Source organism: Numenius arquata, chromosome 10, assembly GCF_964106895.1.
Source record: "Numenius arquata chromosome 10, bNumArq3.hap1.1, whole genome shotgun sequence".
NCBI classification, from domain to species: Eukaryota; Metazoa; Chordata; class Aves; order Charadriiformes; family Scolopacidae; genus Numenius; species Numenius arquata.
The window spans coordinates 11,323,515-11,344,032 of NC_133585.1; the positions used below are offsets into that span (position 1 = coordinate 11,323,515).

General features: G+C 36.6%; 1 protein-coding gene across 1 annotated transcript in view; it reads left to right on the forward strand.

The window, feature by feature from the left end:
* Window positions 1-20,518, forward strand: part of NRG3 (neuregulin 3) — a 400,979-nt gene that overhangs the window by 287,787 nt on the left and 92,674 nt on the right. The window contains exon 3 of the mRNA XM_074154671.1: window positions 7,173-7,246. Within this exon, the coding sequence (XP_074010772.1) occupies window positions 7,173-7,246 (74 nt within the window). The remainder of the gene's footprint in view (window positions 1-7,172; window positions 7,247-20,518) is intronic.

Genomic DNA, 20,518 nt, shown 5'->3' on the forward strand with positions numbered 1-20,518 from the left:
AGATCCACTATATTGTGGTTTGATTAAGTATATGAAACACCTTTTCGTTTTTTTAAGGGAACACCTTAAAATAAAATAAAATAAAAAAAAGTTCTGTTGTTGAGGGGACATGAAATGATTATAAGTTCAGGTGTTGCCATGGGTCTGGATGGCTTAAATGGCTTTAATAACATCTCTTGTTAATTTTTATTTCTTTTTCTGACCTACCTTTTATGAAAGACAAAGAAGGAAAGCCATCCAGATCAGGAGAGGAATGATAATTCAGTAGTTCCAGCATAATTTTGGCTTAGGCATTTAAGTCAAATCGACATAACTGTTTTTTTCAATGCTAAAAGCTTCACTTAGCTCAACGGTTCCTACAGAGGATTTTGAGAATTCAGATTTTACAAAAGTATACGCATTTAGTTTCTCCAAGGCTAAAGGAGCCTGAAACACTGGAGTCAACAAATTAGTTGAAAGTTGTATTATCTAAATCTGGGCAATGACTCGGGGTTTTGTAGCTGTGACCTTCAATCTCAATGCCATTTGCACCAAGAGCATAATAGCAATTCCCTATTTCAGAGAAGTGCACTGGCAATTTAAATGCTGAAAAAATATAGTGAATTATACCAATGATAAGTATGATTTTTAAAAAGAATGATTCAATTTCTCTATTGATGTTAGAATTTTTCAGCTAGCCTGCTTCTAGGGCAAATAGTATAGAAAAAACCTTTTCATACCCTTCTTTGGCTGCCTTTTCAATATAATTTCCTTTGTGGTTACTTGCTCTACTTATTTTTAACAGCTGCAATGTTTTAAAAGAAAATTGACAGAGAAGTGATATTTTTTCCCTAAAGTTGATATTGTCCATTCTGTAAGAATTGTACTATTTCTTTACATAATAGTCAACCTTATTTCTTAGAAAAGAAAAAGGCAGATACATATCTTAATTCCATCTCCTAATAGATTGCAAAGTCTTCAAAACATAAAGTATGTTCAAATCCTGATATGAAACCTTTGTTATGCAGTAAGTTGCATCTCTGTTTTGGACATTATTTTAGAAAAAAAAAAACAAAGAAAAAAAAAAACCAACCTAAAAATCTGAAAGAAAAAGAGGAGGGGGGAGAGTTTCCTGGGCAAGTGTTCTGGCCTTCCCATCTTGAAGGGATTCATGTTCTTGTTCAAGAAATACTGTGTCTTTAACCAACTTCTTATTGGGTCCTTAGTTTTCTTCTATCTAATGCCATGCATTCATTTTAATTTAATGTAGTTGATTTCATCTGTTTATATTGACTTTAGTTTAATTTTAGTTAGTAAGTTATATGTTGTGCATGACATAGACTGTAAGGGCTAGAACTTTATGCAAGAAGTGCCCAAAAGTCTTCTGGTATAGAGGTACACATACTGTATTGCTGCAGTCATAAATCCACAGCATTTCAAAGTAAAGACCCACCTATCTAAGCATACCTTTTAATGACTGGTTCTGTTTACTCTTTTTTGCACAAAAGGTATCATTTTTGCTTCTTGGTGCTAGAAGCCTTGGCTATTTTTATTGAAGATTACTAAGGGTGGTCAAAAATCCATGTTTGGATTTTTGGAGCATTTTCTCTTTTGCTTACTGATGGTGTCTGTAAATACTACTGAAATTGCTTTACTCTAGTGATATAAAGTAGTAGAGGCTACTGGATTTTTGTGGTCGTATATGACTTAAATGATTGCATTGTGGGTTTTAAAAAAATTACCACAACCAAGACCTGAAGGCTGTGTTAGATAGTGAATCCACATGGAAGATCTCTCTGGTGCATTTCATAAGTCTGATTACAAAATACCTACAGTTTGTCATCTTTGGACAAGGAAGAAGGATAGAAGCATAGTTAGAAACATGCCAGTTAGAAGCATATTTTAAAAAGTGATTCTCTGTAATAGGTTGGACTGTGGTGAGGTAGATGTGCTATATCACTCACGGAAACTATTGAAAAACTGCAAGTTCTTTTCATCTAGCTTTAAAGTCCAGTGTTTCATTTCAGGAAGAGATTGAGTTTTATTCAGTTATATATGTTGGAGTCTTAAATCGATCAAGGGAGGAATTAATGAAGGGCAGTTTTCCCTATTGCTTTTGTAACTGGTTTTGTATTAGGGGCTGTCACCCTTCCTCCCACTCTTCTTCCCGTCTGTGCTCCCTGCCCCATGTGCTTACTGCCCACAGACCGCACACAGTCAGAGCTCCTACGGTCCAACACCCACGGTCACTCTCACAATTAAGAAAAGCCTTTTCCTTTAACAGATTGCTCGTAAGTTGTTGCATGATCCTTTTATGAAACAATATTGGAAAAGTCATATCAACTTGAAAAAGTCTTTCCATTGTGAAACTACAGAAACAGATTTGCAAAGGGAAAAACGTCATCTCTGCCAGCACTCCTCAATATATGCCTTGTCTCCTCAGCCCTGCAATTTCTGGAAAAGTCTCCAATAACCATTAGCTGATTTGCAGTTAAAATATTACTTTGGGTTTGTATCTCACTACAAGCTCTGTTGGGTGTAAACAATTACCTGATAACAATAGTAACTGTCCAAGGCTCAACACATGACTGTTTCACTCACGCGTGATTAGAGCTGTGTTGGAAACTTTTTCATTGCCTTTTTTCCCTCCCTAATCTATTTTGAGATGAAATTGAATATCTCTGATTTTTTTTTTTCAAGTAAATACAAGAGCAGTCCTTCCTAAAACAGATAATAATCAAGTGATCAGGACATATCTGTGATATAGAAAACTGGGCTCAAGTCTTTAATACTTCATTTTCACACCAAAAACTGAATGTGAATCTCTTACTTCTCAGGTGAGTGCCTGACCAGCAAACTATTGATTTTTATGAAGCGTTCATTTTCTGTCTGGCTTTGATCATGGCATCCACTAAGAAAAATTTTAAATTGTGATTTAGTGGTCTAATCTGTTGAATCTATGAAGCCTGTTTTCTGCTTATAGTGCCATGCTGCATGAGAAGACATCCTGTCTGACCCTCACTGTTAAGATTACATTTTTCTTCCGTTGTGAATAAAATCTTCACCTAATAACTGTCATGCTGCTTACTTACTTACTTACTGCCTACTTAACTGCTTACTGTTTAATACTTAAGTGCAAATATGCTCGAGTAAAAAGAAAAAAAAAAAATTTACCAGGAAAGAGAAAAGTGTTTCTGTGTGTATGTTTTCACACACAGGACGTTGTGGGTGATTCTGTAAAGTGCAATGCACAATGCAATTTGTCTTTGGTGATCTTAAAAAGAATAATATAAAGAAAGTACATTACCAATGAAAGATGTGAAGAACACGTGATAAAATAACCTTAGCTGAATTTAACAAATACCATTTAGAGATGTACTGTTTGCAAGTGTTTTAGCAGCTGTAGATTAGCTTTACCTGTGATTCTCTTTTCATGCCATTTAATTTCTGATTAAATCATTCCATTCATACATTTTTGTTGTTATTTTTGGTCTAGAGCCTAGACAGATACAGTTATTTTGATGAAATCTGAATGCAAAATAGGGAATTCTGTTTTCGTGTTTACTTTGCAAGGAGGCTATAATTAACGCTATTTATTAGAGCCGTTCACCCTGGTCTGCACTTGAGCAGGCTTGGGCACATGCTTACTCAGTGCAGTGCTTCAGCACAGAACTGATTTCTGGTGTTGGAATGGAGCTTAGACTATCCTTTCTGGCCTTTGCTGTGGGAATCCCACATGTGGATCAGAGCTTTCGCTTCACTACAAGCAATGTCTTATCCTAGTTTCATTTTCTTTTTCTATTTTTTAAAGGCATATCTAATAAACATTTGCTTGTCACATCATCAGATTATTATTTCTGAAACAGCTGCATCAAAACATTTCTCAAGATTTCTTTGATTACTCACAGCGCTTTTAATACATCCACAAATATGAAGTGATCATTCACAATGCAGGTGGCAATATTGAATGACCGCAATTGGACTTTCCTGAACTTCTGTAGGTGACACAACAGTGTTGTTGTAATAGGGTTTTTTGTCAGGATGGGTTTTTTTTTACCTTAGAGGTGTGATGCCAATTGGCAGGATATATGCATGTCAGGTATCGTGGGCACAATTATTGCATCTGCCCATTGAGGACGGATGGCAGATGCTTTAGCAAAGATTATAGAATGCCATAACACAATCAGCTTTTATCATATTGTAACGTTATGACTGTCAAATGTGTGTCCTATAAGACTTATTTCACAAGACTTAATTACAAAGGTTTAAACTTTGGTCTAATATTAGCAGAGCAGTTATTGCTATTATTTGGTATCTTATGGATTTCAAAAATAATTTGTTAATGAAACTAGGAGGCTTGGTTTTTATCTTTGCTGAAAAAGTTAATAAATTTTTTTAAAAACACAAGCTGTACATGGTCATAGTAGTTGTTATCTTAGTATAAGGTTATGTTACTACGTTAAAGGACTATGTTTATTCTTTGGTATATCAGTCACCTCTGTGCTAAATTTGGAAAGTAACAAAAATAAATTTCTCCTGTGGCATGTTTATCGAAGTGTACAGGTAAGTGAAAATGTTGCTTTAGACTCATCCAGGTCAGTCAGGCAGCTGATTACTGTATGTTCCAGTTTCACAGTGATGGAGACAAGTAGCAGTATATGTCTGACATAGGATAAAAATAATAGTTTGATATGATAGCCAATACATTTTTAAGAGCAGAAATCCATCCCCCATCATTATCTCCAGATTGCACAGCATAGCTGTGACAGCATGCCATTCAGTCAGGTACCAGGGATGCTGAGTTTTACAAGGGAGAAGTTATAAATCTGAGTGTGATATATGATGTTCCAACCCATTGCTCTTACAAAGTCAGGAAAAGAAAGACATGGAAACACATCTAATTTAGAGTCCTGTACTGGGGTGATACTTTACCAGTTACAGGAGTCTCCCATCAGGTTGTTTTTGAGGCCACCAACTTTATCGGTATCTGCCATATTTGCAAATGATAAAATCTAATCCTTGTGAACAACGTTAAATGGAAGGTGAAAATATCCATAGCACCTTTTGTCATTTTGGGGAGATACAAAAAATATTTTCTTAAAGTCTGATATTTGATTCAGACCATGACACAGTTGGTAGGATTGGAATAGAGACCCCCAAATCTACCCTAGCAGCTAACAGTAGCAAAATTTCTCTCCTTCAATTCTGACATGAAAAATTAATTACCTGGACCATCTGACAGGGGAATTGATGGTGTGGACTCTGTTTGTCAGCTGTTATGTGAGGAATGGAGTGGTAAGGAAAGGAAGGCAGCAGAGCTTCTGGCTCAGATGTGCCCCGTTGGCCATCAGAGAGGAAGGGAAGGGGCTGCTCCTGCTGGCCTGAGGGTGTTTGTAGCATTTCTCTGCCTGCCTCTGGCCGATGGGCATTCACACACACGTGCTGATGAGTGCTCGGTACAGCTCTTCAGGTGTCACCACTCTCTGACTCTTTATCCTCACATGTAACATCAAGGTGTTCAGTTGTGGAATTAGGCTGTGTGATGAACGCTTCTGTGACTTGCAGACCAACAGTTTAGCACAGAGGGTTTTAAGGGTAATAGTAACTGAGGCAGGTACAAATGTATGTCAAAAAGTTAATAGGAAATGCTAATGCAAAGACAAGAATATCCCCAACCCATGTAAGTTGTTCTTAAGCTTTGAAATGAGGTCTGTCAGCTCTTCTCAAGACTGTGAAGAAGTGTTTCCATTTGGTGTGAGACAACTTCTGATATTTCATAATCAGCAGTGTCTGAGTATATGGACACTTCTTCAGTTTTCCTGACTAGTGGACAATTTTAATTTAATATTCTGCATTTAAGAAAAAAAAAAAACCAAACATTTTTTCCTTAACTGGTAATTTGTGACCACTGCTATAGGATCTGAATTCAGTTTTTTCCCAGTTAGTCATTTTATAGATAGAGGAGTGCCAGTAAGAAGCTGACCTCCGGAGAAGAACTCAGTATCCTTCACAAAGACAAAAGGGAAGTTTTGAAATATATATAAATTTTTTTAAAATCTTCTTTTTACCATAGATTTTTACTGCTTTTTGGGGTCTGATGGCAATTCTTATACTTTATATATTTGTTCACGAATGTGTTTTGTAATCCCTGCATCAAGGCTGGTGAGATGTACTTCTCACTGAAGCATTACTTTGTTAACCCAAAAGCATTTTAAAAGGCAACTTCTAGAGGAAGCCCGAGTTGAAACATTGTGAAGGAGCAGATAACTTCTCGACATTATCACATAATTCAAGCTGCAGTTGTCAATCCTAATGAAGTTGATGATGCTGATTTGAGCATATTGTTTATAGGATGTGCAAGAGCTGTGGGAGATATGGAGTCCCTGTTGCTATCGTTTATAATTAAAGTGTCCATCACTTTTCTCTGAAAAACTGCTTGGTGAATAAATAATTAAAGGCCTGATTCTGATACATTTAGTTGAAATGAGAGAGAGAGACTTTTGTGAACAGTCCAAATGCAGTAAATGGAGTTTCTTCGAAGTAAGGTTTCAAGATAGACAGTAGTATTAGAATCTCAGTCAAAGCCAGTTCATGTTTGTTAAGCTATGAGGATATTCTGTTTTATGTTGTGTTTAAAATCTAATTCCATGGACATCTAAGACTCTTCACTTAAAAACAGCACCTGACATTGTCTATCATGCCTAAACATGTTATCTTTTAAGCACAGTAGAACTAGTCTTAAAATTAATGGCTATATAAGTGTTCCTTGCTTATTCAAACAGCCAAAGATATACAAGTTGTTAATGTGATGCTTGTACAATACAGAAGCTTTATAAAGCTTTGTGTTACCTAATGAGTTTATTTTATTACAAATATGTCTAATTTATTGAGGATTTTTCTTTGATTGTTTCACTGAATTGATATTTAAAAGGAGAGTTATGCTTAAATGATATTTCTTTTCATAGTTTCTAAAACAATCAAAGAGGGTTGAGGGGAATTTTTTGAACTACAAATGATTTTACGTGCTTCCATTGTGTTTCAGTAATAACCTTGCTTCCATAATAGTTGAAATAGCTGTAAATATGCAAGTACCTCGGAGCATTGGCAGGGAGAATGTCAGTTGATTTTGCTGCCTTGAAATTAACCTTTTACTATCGCATGCGTATGTTTGTCATTTATCCCCTTTTTCTCAGGTGCAAAGAGGGCTACCAAGGAGTTCGCTGTGACCAATTTTTGCCGAAAACCGACTCAATCTTGTCAGATCCAAGTACGTCAAACATTTTTCTTATATTTTTAATCCATGCTGGAGGCTATTCTTGCCATGCAAGATGACCCTTTGCCTATTGTCAGAAAGCATATTACGGACCACTGCAGTTGCCTGTAGAGAACGGTGTGGCTTTTGTTGGTAGGATGAAAACGCATCCTCCGGTCTCTGTTCTTACAAAACATGTTCTGCTGCAGCAGGGCAGGCCATCAGAGGACTTGATTCCTAATGATTAGGAATAATACTGTCCCTGCTTAAAGCTAGAAAGTTCACATTTCTCTATGTTAGACCCGAGAACAAATCAAATTACATAACCTAAAAGGAAGCCAAGTATAGGCTGCATAGCGGTTCCTTCAAAAGAAAATAAATTCATATTGTCTGGAACTGCAGAGATTATAATCTCCTTGGAAATACACAGTGTCAGTTTTACGCAAAATACATTTTTTTTTTCACTTTTACAAGTGAAGGCTCTCTGTGGAGTACAGGTGTGCTTTTAGGTAGTAATGTGGAGACAAAGTAACTTTCTATTATACTGCTCAATATATGCGAGAATACCATCTGTGCATATATGTTCTCCTGCTCCACTGTTGCACTTTTAAAATTCTGTAACAAAACTATGTAAAAAATATTAGCCAAGATTAATTTCTTGGAAGTTAATTAATTTACTAATTAACATTCATCTTAAATTTCTAAATGAAGTGACATACAACAAAGGGTCATATCCAATCTCTTGGTTTTGTTCTTATACCTGGAAGCTGTAATGTATGTCTCCTGGTTTTGGGTGCTCTTTAAAATTTGATTTGGGTTGTTTTGTTTGTGTTTTTTGAAGCATAATGCTTGTTCTTCTAGTCTTTTTGTGTGTGTGTGTGCGCTTTATGTTTTTTTTCCTCATGCTTTTCCATGTGAAAGCCTGTTGCCAAAGACACCTGTTGTTTTGTAATTCTTGATGTTGTACAGCTCCCATTATAGTTTGCTTTGTATTTGGTTTAGCTTTTCCTTTTGCTTAACCTTTAGTGGTAAAGTGCAAAGCCTGTAATGAATAGGCAGGTTTTACTTCTGCCAAGCTGTATGTGCACAGATAAAAAGAAGGTGTGTATATGTCAAGGAAAAAGGTACTTTGCATCCTGGAAGGAAAATCAATTAACAACAGGACAGGTGATGCCTGTCTGACTTGGTTTTAAGAGGGAACTGTAGCTTTACTCTCTCAAGAGTAGAGGTAAAAATCATATAGATACAATACAAAGCTCAGAAAAGACTTTCCAGATTAAGCTGCATCTAACAAGACCAGAAGCCCTACAGTGTTTATATACTGCAGACAGTATTGTTGTTGTTTCTTTGCAGCATTGTGTTGGTTGCGCAGACTTGTTTCTCTTTTCTTGGGAGATGCTTACTTACTCTGCTTGGTTTCTAACTGCGTTGTTTCTGTGGAATTGTTCAGCCACCTGATTCTGCTCAGTAAGCTAAGGTTCTCCTGAAATGTCCTTTTTACACCTTCTGACTACAAAAGCAATTTTTATTTTTTTTATTGAGGCTTTCTTTCAAAATTATTTTTTTTATTGAGGCTTTCTTTCAAAATTATGTTATTTAGGGTATGTAAGAGCAAGGGACCTTGGCTTGATGTTGATGTAGATCCACTGGAAACACCTATGGCCCAAGAAGGCCTCTTCCAATGTAAATAAAGAAGGTTAACGTAAGTTCATTACTTTCCCAGTCAGTTTTGAAATTTAACTTATATTTGATCCTCCGTTGTATTCAAAAGAGGTAAAGCTTCTGCTCAGATGCATTTCTGTGTGTTGGCATAGTGTGATATATCTCTGTGGATGTATGTGCGTATGCACTTGTAAGCATGCCTAGCGTGAAAGGTAGATGTTAGAAACTTTGTGTTGCAGCTGGACACTGACAACGTTAACATTTTGCTCAGGAGTTCAATCAGTAATGGATTTATCTTCCTTTTGGAGAGGAAAAAAATTAATATCGTGCAGATAATTAGCACTCAGTGGCAGAAATATTTCCTATTCACATAACCTGAGGAATATAAAAAGTATGACGCAGTAGTCAAGCTTAATATGATCATCTCCAAAGGCTCTTGTGTTACTTTGCAAAAACTTAGTTTTGTGGTTGAATGTGTGTTTGGATTAGGAAGAGAACTCTGGCGGACACTAAAGGGTGAATTTGGAGGTGGCTTCAGAATGCAAGGCTTAATTTCCAAAAACTGAACACTCAGATGAGTGCCCTTGTGTCTGGACTGCACGGAGCTAACACTGGCTGGTGACAGTCAAGCTCCATAAACAAGTCCAGCTCATTTGAGTTTTGTGGGATTGCTTAGGGTTGAAGTTTGCGTACGTGAAATACTGAAGCAACATAGTTTTAATCTTACCTTGCCTATGATAGTGCAGGTTACATTTTAGAATATTCACTTCTCATTAAATGGGAAGTGAATCTGGACCACAGTAACTTGGAATATAGCAACAATATTGTCTTAAAATTGTTATTTATTTAGATGTGCAAGAGTTTCGTTGTTTGGGTTGGTTTTTTTTTTTTAATAGTCCTCTAAAACAAACCAAACTTGTTCAGCATGGCTATTATTTGAGGTTGCATAGTGACAAGTACTGTGATATGTCTCTGCAATATTTTTAACAGTATCATGCCAAAACCAGCTTCTTACATTGTTTTAGGTGTTTGTTGGGCAGGTCTTGACTTTACATCACAGATATGAATACAGATTATTTAATATGGGAGTACTTTATATGGGTTAATGCACGATAAATCGTGTACATGTAGTTTTATTAAACTAAGCAGTTAAGATATTTAAGATTCTGTTTTCAGGAAACCTCTTGAAACCACCTGCTGGTGTTTCAGAGTTCCTGAATAGCCATCCATGGCTTCTTGCAGTCAGACCTGCTGTCCGCTACCTTTCTTCAGCTCAAAGTTAGGACCAAATTATAAGGAAACAGATGTAGGACACACATAGAGCAATGTCAAAACACCCCAAACACAGGCCTTTCTACTGGACTTTCAAGCATCACAGATATTAACAGCTTCCACTTCCCTTAATTTCTCCACTCTTAACCAGGTTTTTTGGCTATAAGTGAAAGATGGGTTTGTTTTTTAAAAAAAAAAAAACAAAAAAACAAAAAAAACAAAAAAAAAAACACAAAAAAACACAGAACAAACAAAAGACAAAAGAAAACACACACACACAAAAAAAAAACAATCCAAATGGAAGTAGTTTGAGAAGTTTGTTAATATTGGAATATGGGAAAAACCTGTCTAAACCATGGGAGCCACAAAAAACCTAACAAAATTAATAACGTCACCAATAAGCACCGACAATGCTATCAAGAAGAGGATCTGTCAGCCCTGCTAATATTGGGCAGGACAAGTCCTTGAACTCTTTCAGTCATCTTCTGCGTCATCTCTGAAGGAAGTACTAATGGAACAAAGAGAAAAGAAAGAGCTCTCACATGCTGGAAGGAAAGGATAGGAGTATATTTGAAACACTGCTTCAGCTTTCTCCATCTGAGCTAACTCCTCTATAAATACAGTTTATAGCAATGGTAGAGCACTCACATTTTCAACATTATAAATACAACTCTAATATAACTTTATGTACAAGTCATTTCTCAGGCATGTGCAGTCCTGTGTGTATCTATAGGATTGGGAATTATATACAACATAAATTGTACAAATGTACTCATGTACTATCCTTTATAGTGTTCTGGAGTAGACCTGCCTGGCCCAACAAGTCTTGAAAGGTAAGTGGTATGTCGGTTGTGGATATTTATTGTGATCATCTTTTATCCTGAGGCAAAGTATAAACTTTAAAGCTTTGACTGTTCTGTGCGGATATTCCAAAGCAGTGAACAAGGCCTTGAGAATGGGTTTGTCACATTACCCCTTTTCTACAGAATTGCTGAACTCCGCCTTCAGCTATTTTGCTCTTAACTTAGCTTTGAAAGCTATTTTCCTATGCAAAAAAATGTATTTCAGATTTAAAATGTGCAGTATTAATTTTACATTTGTTATATTAACGTTCAAGTTGTCCTATTTGACCTCAGAAGCTTAAGTGAAGAGGGAACCCCTATCAAATATTGGGAATGTTGTCCAAACCTTTTTCAAAATAAATGCATTATTTTCTAAAAGGATAAAAAAAAAAAAAAAAAGGATAGAAAGCTTATAGGTCATTAGGACACACTCCTGCTGTTGCAGTCAGCCCCATCACGTAATTCCTTCTGTAAGCTGATCATAGTTCATTTGTAAACCACTTAAATCAGCAAGAACTAGCCACTGGAAACAGGTTTTGTTTATCATCCCTTCTCTGAGGGTTTCAAGGCTTTTCAGCTTCCATACAAAATTTTTGCCCAGCCCAAATTCATCAGTTATGTTCTTTGTTAAAATGCACACTTTGTTTCTACACTGATATTTTTTTCTATTGGTTTCCACCATGTTTCACTTTGGGTCAGTTAAACTGGCTTTTACAAATGTCAGAAGTCTTATTCCTATAGAGGTTGCTATGGCCTGTGCTCTTACAGTACTTTAACCTGTGACAGCATGGCACGCATCATGTTTCTTTTTGAACCTCATCAAAGAGAAACCTGCAAGTGTCATGTCTGGAATCTGCAGTTACTCATTCTTACATTAACTCTTTATGTAGCAAAGGATCAAACCCCCTCTCCTGGAAGACTGTGACTGTGAAGTAAAACAACTCCAGATAGTTTAAGAAGGAAAAAGGTGTTTTACCAGAAATGTATTCAAAGCCTCAAGACCCACACCCACCTACTCCAAAAAAATAAAAGCCCACCAAAAAGCCCAAGTAGAAATCTTGGGCTTTTTACCTGATTTTTTTTCCCTTTATTTTCTTTTTAACTTTTTTTCCCCCCTGTCCAGTTTTGTATTTGTAAGATCATAGGATAATTTAGGTTGAAAGAGAAGTCTGAATTTCTGTGCAGAACTCAGGAAGTTCAGCCTCCTGCTTTAAGCAGAACTGGCTTTGAAGTTTCTGCTAACTGCACTGGACTCCACGAAGGTAGTCTGTAAAGGGACTGTTATTAAATAGAGGGAAGAATCACATCACAGTGGTGAAATATCTATAGACTATTTTTTCAAATAATTTGAATAAATAAAATACATGAAACATCTGACTCTCTTACTGAAGGATTGTTTTTCTAGAACCTGAATGGGGTTTTTTGTCAACTTTACTTAATCTTTCTGAATTTGTCAACATTCCTCTTGAATTTTTTTTTTTTTTTATTTCTGGAAGACATAGGAGAAAATAAGATTTTGCTATTGGAAAGAATTTGAAGGTTGGATGTAGGTAGGGACAGTTATGAATGGAACAGAATTTAGGGAAAATAGGAGGACTTACTAGCCAGAGGAGGATATCTGAGTTTTGCAGAGGGGAAGTCCTTCTAAAACAGATTTAACATGGGGCTTGTTTAACATCCCCCCCCCAACCTTTTGAAATCTGGATCTAAATCTGAATTTTGTGGCTTGACTTTGTTTCAAAAATAAAAGGTTTTTAAGCCTTTCTGCAGTAATTATGCCATCTATTTAAGACTGTTTTGTATTCAAAGAAAGCATGTGCAGGGAGCGGCTGCAGACCAAATTTCTTTTGTAGTAATTGTCATTTTATGCTGTTTTATCAATCTAATTGCAAAGAGAGTGCTACATCAACTGTATGTTCACAGAATAAAAATCGTTAATGTTGCTCTAGGACATTAAGCTTTTACAAAAATGAAATAATCAAAAGGTGATGTTTCATTGCCTTGTAAAATTAGATTTTAAGAGCTGTGCAGTGACAATGGTCAAGTGAAGTCCCTGAAAATTACAAATCCGTATAAGATCTGTTAGCATCCATCAAGTGGGTATGGCATTTCTGTTAACTACGGTTTCTTTATAAGGATATATAAACAGAGTTCCTCCAGTTCAAATGCATCACAAATCAACCTAGATTAGTGTTGATGCATTAAAGGTTGAACAGAAGGAAGGAAGGAATTGCCTTAATAGAAATAGCAATCAAGGAGAAAACCAACAAAGTCACTTCAGAAGTTTTAGTGAATTTATCTATAGATGGGAAAAGATGCATCACATAAGAGATGGGCTGGGGAATATGAAACCTCAGCAAGGTAAAATAAGAAAGGAAATATATCCTTTGGGGAATGAGGGACATGTTTTTCTGCCTCTTTGATCAAGTGTGCGTAGAGACCTCAGGATACAAACTGTAAAAGATGATGTATTTTCAAATTTGAGTTGTGCTGAAGCTGTAAAATTTTAGTTTGTGTGAATAGTATGAATCTTCTCGATTTGTTTTGTGGGGTTCTTTTTTCTTTAAAATAGGAACCTAGGCTTTATTCTGCAGAACTGCAATCAAATGCTCAAAATCAGAAGTGCAACATTAACAAAACTTTAGTAAAATGGTTGACCAGTGATAAATGGAAGCATGAATGTGTTTGGTGTCAAAACATATCGAAAAGTTAAAGCTCAAGAGAGATTAATTGAAATCACAACTTTGCTACTAATGCAGCGGGAAGAGAAAACCACATTCAAAATCACTGTCATTTTTGATAGTATAGTTGTTTCTCAAAATCTTAAAAAACAAAATCTAAATATTATAGTAACACAGTAAGCAACTGGAAGTAATATTTGTTTCTATAGGTAAACTAACAGTGATTTGTACAGAATGTGCAGTACAGATGTTATTCAGCGATTTTTTTATTTTTTTTTTTTTTTTTTTTTCTATCAGTACTGCAGGATAGATTTTAAAAATCACAAGAGTATTGGTGATCTTCATGTTTCTAATGTAGAAGGCAGGAGGGGACTATTTTAAATTAAATCTCGGATTCTAAGTTTGTGTTCATCTTCGCAAGTAAAAACAACAAAACCAACAAAATCCACCAGTGTGAGAGCCGTTTCCAAACAGCATTAAATCTAATTGCTTTCATTACTTTTGTGTGCAAAACCAGAGCTTCCCCCCACCACCACTTTCATTGAATTTGCAGTCCTTTTAGAAAAACAACCAACAGTAAGTTTGCACAATGCCCCCATCCACCCTCTCACCTACCCCCTGGCTTTCTTTCTGGAAAGATTGAAGGTGGGGTTAGAATTTATTTCCATTTCATATTTTGGTTTTAAATTAATTGTCAGCCTTTACAAAATTCATATCTGTCTATACTTAGTATAGGCTAAAATAACATTTAAAGAAGTCGTCACACAGTTTTATTTGGAGAAGTAGAAAAATTCAGTCTGAATTTGACCAAAATCCTTTTTATTAGTTTTAAGGGAACATCGGTTCTTTATTATTCTCTGTTCATCCCTTCTCCTGGAAGATAAGAATGTATCTGTTTTATTTTCAGAATTTTTCATTTAAAGTATTGAAGTATGTCTCGTTTTTCCATGACTTTTAGGCCATAGGTGGTCTTCTGTAATTCAGCTTGTGAAGACTGTGTCTCTGTAGAAATTTGTGATGAGAAGCTGGAATCACATAGATGCAATAGCAGGGAAAAAAAAACCAAACAAGCATCAAAACCACTTGTTGCCTTCTCCTTCCTTAAAAACTGCCTATATGTGGAAGGATAATAATGAAATCAAAAAATCCTTTTATTTAATCTGCGTATAAATCTCAAGGAAGACAGAAAATGGAGATAACTAGCAATGCAAATCCCATTCAACAAAAAGTTTTGATCAATGTGTCCTCCTGTAAGCCATAGATGCTAGAAATCAAGAAGAAAATTACAGTCCCCCCATGCAGAGGAGTTTGAAGTCTGCTCGAAACTACCATTCATCTGTGAAATCTGGGACTTGCATCTAGTTAAATAATTTCTGGGTCTTTGTGTAGTGATTTTTGCATGTGTATTTTAAGGAAATTTACCATATGATGGCAGAAACACTCAACTACGGCTTGTTACACAACAGCCACGGCAGATGGCTGTCAATAGAGGTTACAGCCTTACGTAAGGGACGGGAGCTGTGAATCGCGCTCTCCCGCTGGTGAGCCCGCTCTGCCACGAGTGCTGGGTTCATCTCGGTGCCTGAATGAGAGGCGGTGCAGCGCTTTCGCTAAACAAGCACCTTCTGATGTGATGAGCCTGTGAAACATCAACTTCTCCTATCCACTCCTCTTACAAACACGTTATGATTTCCTAAATCTGCTGTTGGCCATCCCATGTCTGGAAAACCGTAAGTATAAATATAGATTGAAGTATATGTTCTGTGACACACTGGAAGTGTCTAATTTAGCCTGTTGGTCTGAATAACTAACTTTTCTGACTTGCATACTCTTCATACTGATGACATGTTACTGTTGGTGTCAATCTCCCACTGTCTTTCAGAAGAACTTCTCTGATTTTGCCTGGATGGACAAGGTAGAATCAGTCATTTGACTTGTCAGAACACATTTGCAGGCCTTCTGAGAGGAAAATTCAGCATAGCTCTTCATGATGAGGGAGAATAGTATAAGCAAAGATGGGTCATTGTGAGATGACGTGTAGAAAAATTGCACAAAACATGACAGTAATTTAGCTGAAAAGCACTCGTTTTGTCAGGTTCTGTCTTTGTAAATTAGTTACTCAGTTGTCCAAATAGCTTTTCGCTTTAGCAATACCATTTCACTTTTTCTCAGTGACTTAGTCTCGCTTTTGATGTTAAATGCGTCAGGATTAATTGAGATGGTATGGTATAGGTTTCATAAAGATGTCATAACCTGTTGCAGGGGCTAGTAAGAACATGGAGAAAAGAGATGGATTTCTCTTATTGGTAACTAATCTTATACCTTTAAATATATCTGTCTGTATTAAATCTAAATCTGAACTGGGTGTTTTGCCTTCTTCTATAAGTGGTTCTATGTTACAATGATTCTAGTACAAAACACAGCAGTGCATGTGCAGATAAATCATGAACTTGTGGGATGCCTGATATTCTGACCTGTCCCGTCCGCAATACAGTTTTAGGTCTGTAAGTAATAAAAACCAAGAAGACAAATTCTGCACTGATTCTTACAGGCACAAATCTCAAGATCAGTCCAGCACACACTAACTATCTTGAGAGCAGAAATATTAAGGGGCTCATACGCGAGAGCTACAGTTTCCTCTGAAAGGATCTCTGCTGTGTACTGATCATCTTCCCAAAATTAATACTTTGTAAGAGCCTCTGTGCTCTTAAACGATCTACAGTCTTTACATTAAGTCCATACAAGGATGCTTATTAAGGCAATTACTGTTGATTCCACTTCACGTGGAGCTTCTCCCAGTGTTGATTCAGCTCATTTGAACTATCTCTGCTTATTAAGGAAAATCTGGAATAAGTGTATCATTCAATATTAATGTAGTAAGTGCTCTGCGTTGTTGTGAAGACCAGATACTTTGGGGGTAATGTGTGTATATGTATCTTCCACAGATAATGGCAATCTTACTGAAAACATTAAGGGTCAGCAATACTATGAGTTTGATTGCCACATCAAGGTAATTATTTTCTTCTAAGAGGAAGGATAGTACTTAGAGTCTTGAAGGCATTTTCAGGCTCATTTCTCAGGCCTTCCATAATAATCATATTTGGCAACAGGGAACAGCCATTTCTGGCTACAATTTTACTGTGCAAACCCAGCAATTTATGAAACTGTTATTCCCTGCATCAAAAAGATAAAATGGTAAAATCTTGGTCTCACTGAAACTGGTAAATGTTTTATTAATGAATCCTTCATGGTTACTTTGTCCTATTGTGACTTTTATTCCATGCATGACTACTATTTTGCTTGAGATTTTTGTATTGACCATTGCGGTGTTGAGATTGTCAACCATGAGGATAGGCATTCATTTTCTTCAGTGATAAATTTTATCATGGAAATGGTTTCTTAAAAGACAAACCATTGTTGTCCCAGGAGCAAATCAAAGAACAGATTGTAACAGGCAGTTCTTGATGAGGTTATTTATACTGGGAGGACTTGATTCACTTCCAGCCTTTTCAGGGAGCACCTTGCTCCCACGGCCCCCGACTCTTTGCTCTCGCTGCAAGCACCAGCTTGCTGTAGAGAAAAAGTCCAATTGTTTGCTGCCATCAGCAGTTACAGGTTAAGAAGGGGCCTGGGAAACAGAAAGTTTCTCTTGTTACTTCTATACGCAGTCCGAGTAACAGGTTTGATGGTCTGAAACAGGTCTGAAAGGTCGTATGGAGAAAACAGTACTGAAGGACTGAATATAATAGCTAACCTCTGCCTGTCATTGCCCATTTGATTTTGCAAGCAGTTCTGCTCTTTGATCTTCTTTCCATCTTCCCCAGCCATTTTAGCATCTCAGCTGGTTTATCATCATCAAAGGAAAAGATTTGAGCGTACTACATATTCTGCTGTTTAAGATACCCATTCTCTATTTCTTGGCCAACTTGCCTAATTTCCTATTTTCTAGTTTCTTTTCTTTTTTTCCCTCTTACCTTGTATTCCAACATATCTACTTTATTTCCTTCCCCATTTGAGGGGCTTTTCCCCTTCAGCATCTGAATTACACTTCTGTTAGTGACTCTTCACTCTGTGCTAACTTCTGCTACCACTCAATATTTGCCACATGCTTTTGCTGTGGGTTTCTTCCCACTTTGCCACTGCGTGTGGCCTTCGCTCCCTCTCTGAAACCTCTCTGACTCCTTGCTCTGCTTGACCTGTTTCCCATCTTCCAGATGAATACCTAGATCACAAATTGCGTTTCGTATGCTGTCTGGTCTGTCTCATTTAGACTTCCTTTTCTTCCTTATATATCATTTTTACTTTTGCCACAAAATGGAATAAAAAAAATATAATTTGCAGTTTAATTTAGTGTCCAAAATGTTCTTTACATGTTTATAGTGAACAGATGTCCACATTCCATTTTGTTTCCAAAGAAGTTGGCTCCAATTATCCCTGAAGATACAGAAAGAGGTTAATACCTGATGCTTATCAGGAGAAAATATCCACTGTGTGGGCTGTTTGTGAAAAGCAGTGTCTAAATTTAACCTAGTTTATTGTGGGTTTTTTTTAATAAAACTGACTTTTTCTTGAAAAAAGGTTGCATTTTCAGCACCAAAGCTTTTTATGTGCCTTGACAGAACTTTTATTGGGAAAGTTTGTTCAGGCTCAGAATAAAACAGTTCTGATTTGATAGGAGAAGTGAGGCCCCAAATTAGCAGTGAACAAAATATTTGTCCATAACAGGTGGAACACAGGTTCAAGTCCTTATTCTGCTTGACCTGATTTTCCTCTCTTCCAGATGAATGCTTAAATCACGCCACAGAAAAGACAGTAGGTCGGTGTATTTTCTTGTTTCTTTTCTGGAAGAGAAAGACTAAGCATTTTCTGCTATTTCCCAGCTAGCTCTAGTGATGAACTGGTAGACTTGAAATCTCTGCCATAGTAAAATGTGTATTGTTACAGTACTGCCCTACCCTGGAGAGAGCACAAAATTTTCCCTTAATGCTCATCTATATTATAGAATGTGCTGGAGTTTACAAAATGTATGATATTGACTTAGGTCTTGATTCTGCAAAAAACTATACTGATGCATATTGTTTCTCAGGAGAACTACTCATATAAAAGATACTAAGCACATTTGAAGCATCAAAGTGAATTATTTGCATTAATTGGTGGTTTACCTCACAAATTTGCTGTTTTCTTGATAGTGAGATGAACTGCCATATTTTAATTCTCTGGATTTAATAAGTTGTTCTCAAAAGACTTTTTCCTTGAAGCTGAGCAGCTCTAACATAGGAGCCTGGCTTCTGCTGGTGGACAAAGGCAAGTATTTTCTGGAAGACCATCATTTTTTGACATGATACATGTTTCCTCTGAGGGAGAAAAAGGGAAACTGATGGATCAGACCCAGTATTAATCTCATCAATTTTTATTTTCTTGTAGCTGTTGACTTTGCAGTCATCAGTAATTCTAATTTGAATTCATGTTGAGGTGAGCATAGCAGGACTTTCATACAGTAATAGTTATAAGCTATACATTTGTTTTCAGAATTTATTCCTTAAAGACAAAAGTAAATGCCATGTGAAAAAAAGCAAAACCATTAGCTGACAATATCTGTCACAGTGTGTCATGCAAGGAGGAAAATTTTCAGAATTTGGACTCAGTTTTGTATAAGCCAATATTTGCTATCCAATTCAGTTTTGTAGAAAACTCTTTTCCTGCTCTTTACTTGAAAATAAATATAGCATATTCACAATATTGTATAGCTGCTACTTCTGTGACTAAGGGACAATGCTACTACATGGTTTTATAAGTAAAAAGATAACAAGTTGAACCCAGTTGGGGTAGTGATAAGGACACTTTCTTAAGGTGTCAACAGCTATAATGGTTGTTGCTAAATATAGAGATGCATCTGCTTGGGGAGATCATGACCCATTTCAGTTGATTCTTGTTTTATGAGCTCTTTGTGCCTTTGAAGGTACATTTAGAATAACCCATTTCTCCCTCCAGGAATTCTCCTTTCCTCAACCCTGCATCAGTCAGAAACCTCATAGCAGAAAATGTTGTGAAAGCAGCATAAGCTGTACGTGGTTTTTCATACCACTCTGCAGATCTCTGAATTAAGATAACTTTATATTCCCAAGGCAGCTAATGCTGGAGATGTACTCTTCTGCTCCACCAGAGGCTGATTAGAATATGGCAAATTAGACAAAAGCCAAATTTCAATGTTATTAGGTGCTATCTAGATGATACTAGCTCTTCTGACCATTTAAGAAGCTTCAATAGGAAAATCTGAGGAAGATTCAAAGTCATCTCTGCTCTATGTCTGGCAGCTTCCTAATAGAGGGAAATTATTCAGTATCTGCTAGGGCAGATCTGCAGTGAGAGCAGGGACATTGACCCTGCTGGATCAGCAAAACATCTCAAATCCAGGGATGCTTAGCTGAACTCAGTGAGTTGTCAGCATCGTGAAGCTGACTGCCAGAATTCAGCACATAATAAGGTGAAAATATCTTTCTTTTTTCTTTCTTGTTTTTTCCCCTGTTAACAAAGTTAGCATAAGAGGAAACTGAGAAAGAAAAGGAAAATAAATAAATAAATAGGCTTGGAGTAGGTTGAACTAGACCTTGCTTAGATTTTAGTTTAGGATACTTTAGGTATATCTCAACTGTAAATGAAATAATGCAACATCAGCAACCTGCTTCTTGGGTCAATACTGCTCAGTACTTGTGAAATTAAGGCTTTTTCTAAAACTTGGCAGGGTGCTAATAGTTAGCCTCTCTCATTCGTGTGTTACACATAATATCCAGATCTTTCTACACTGCCCTGCACAGGTCTGTCAAGATGGA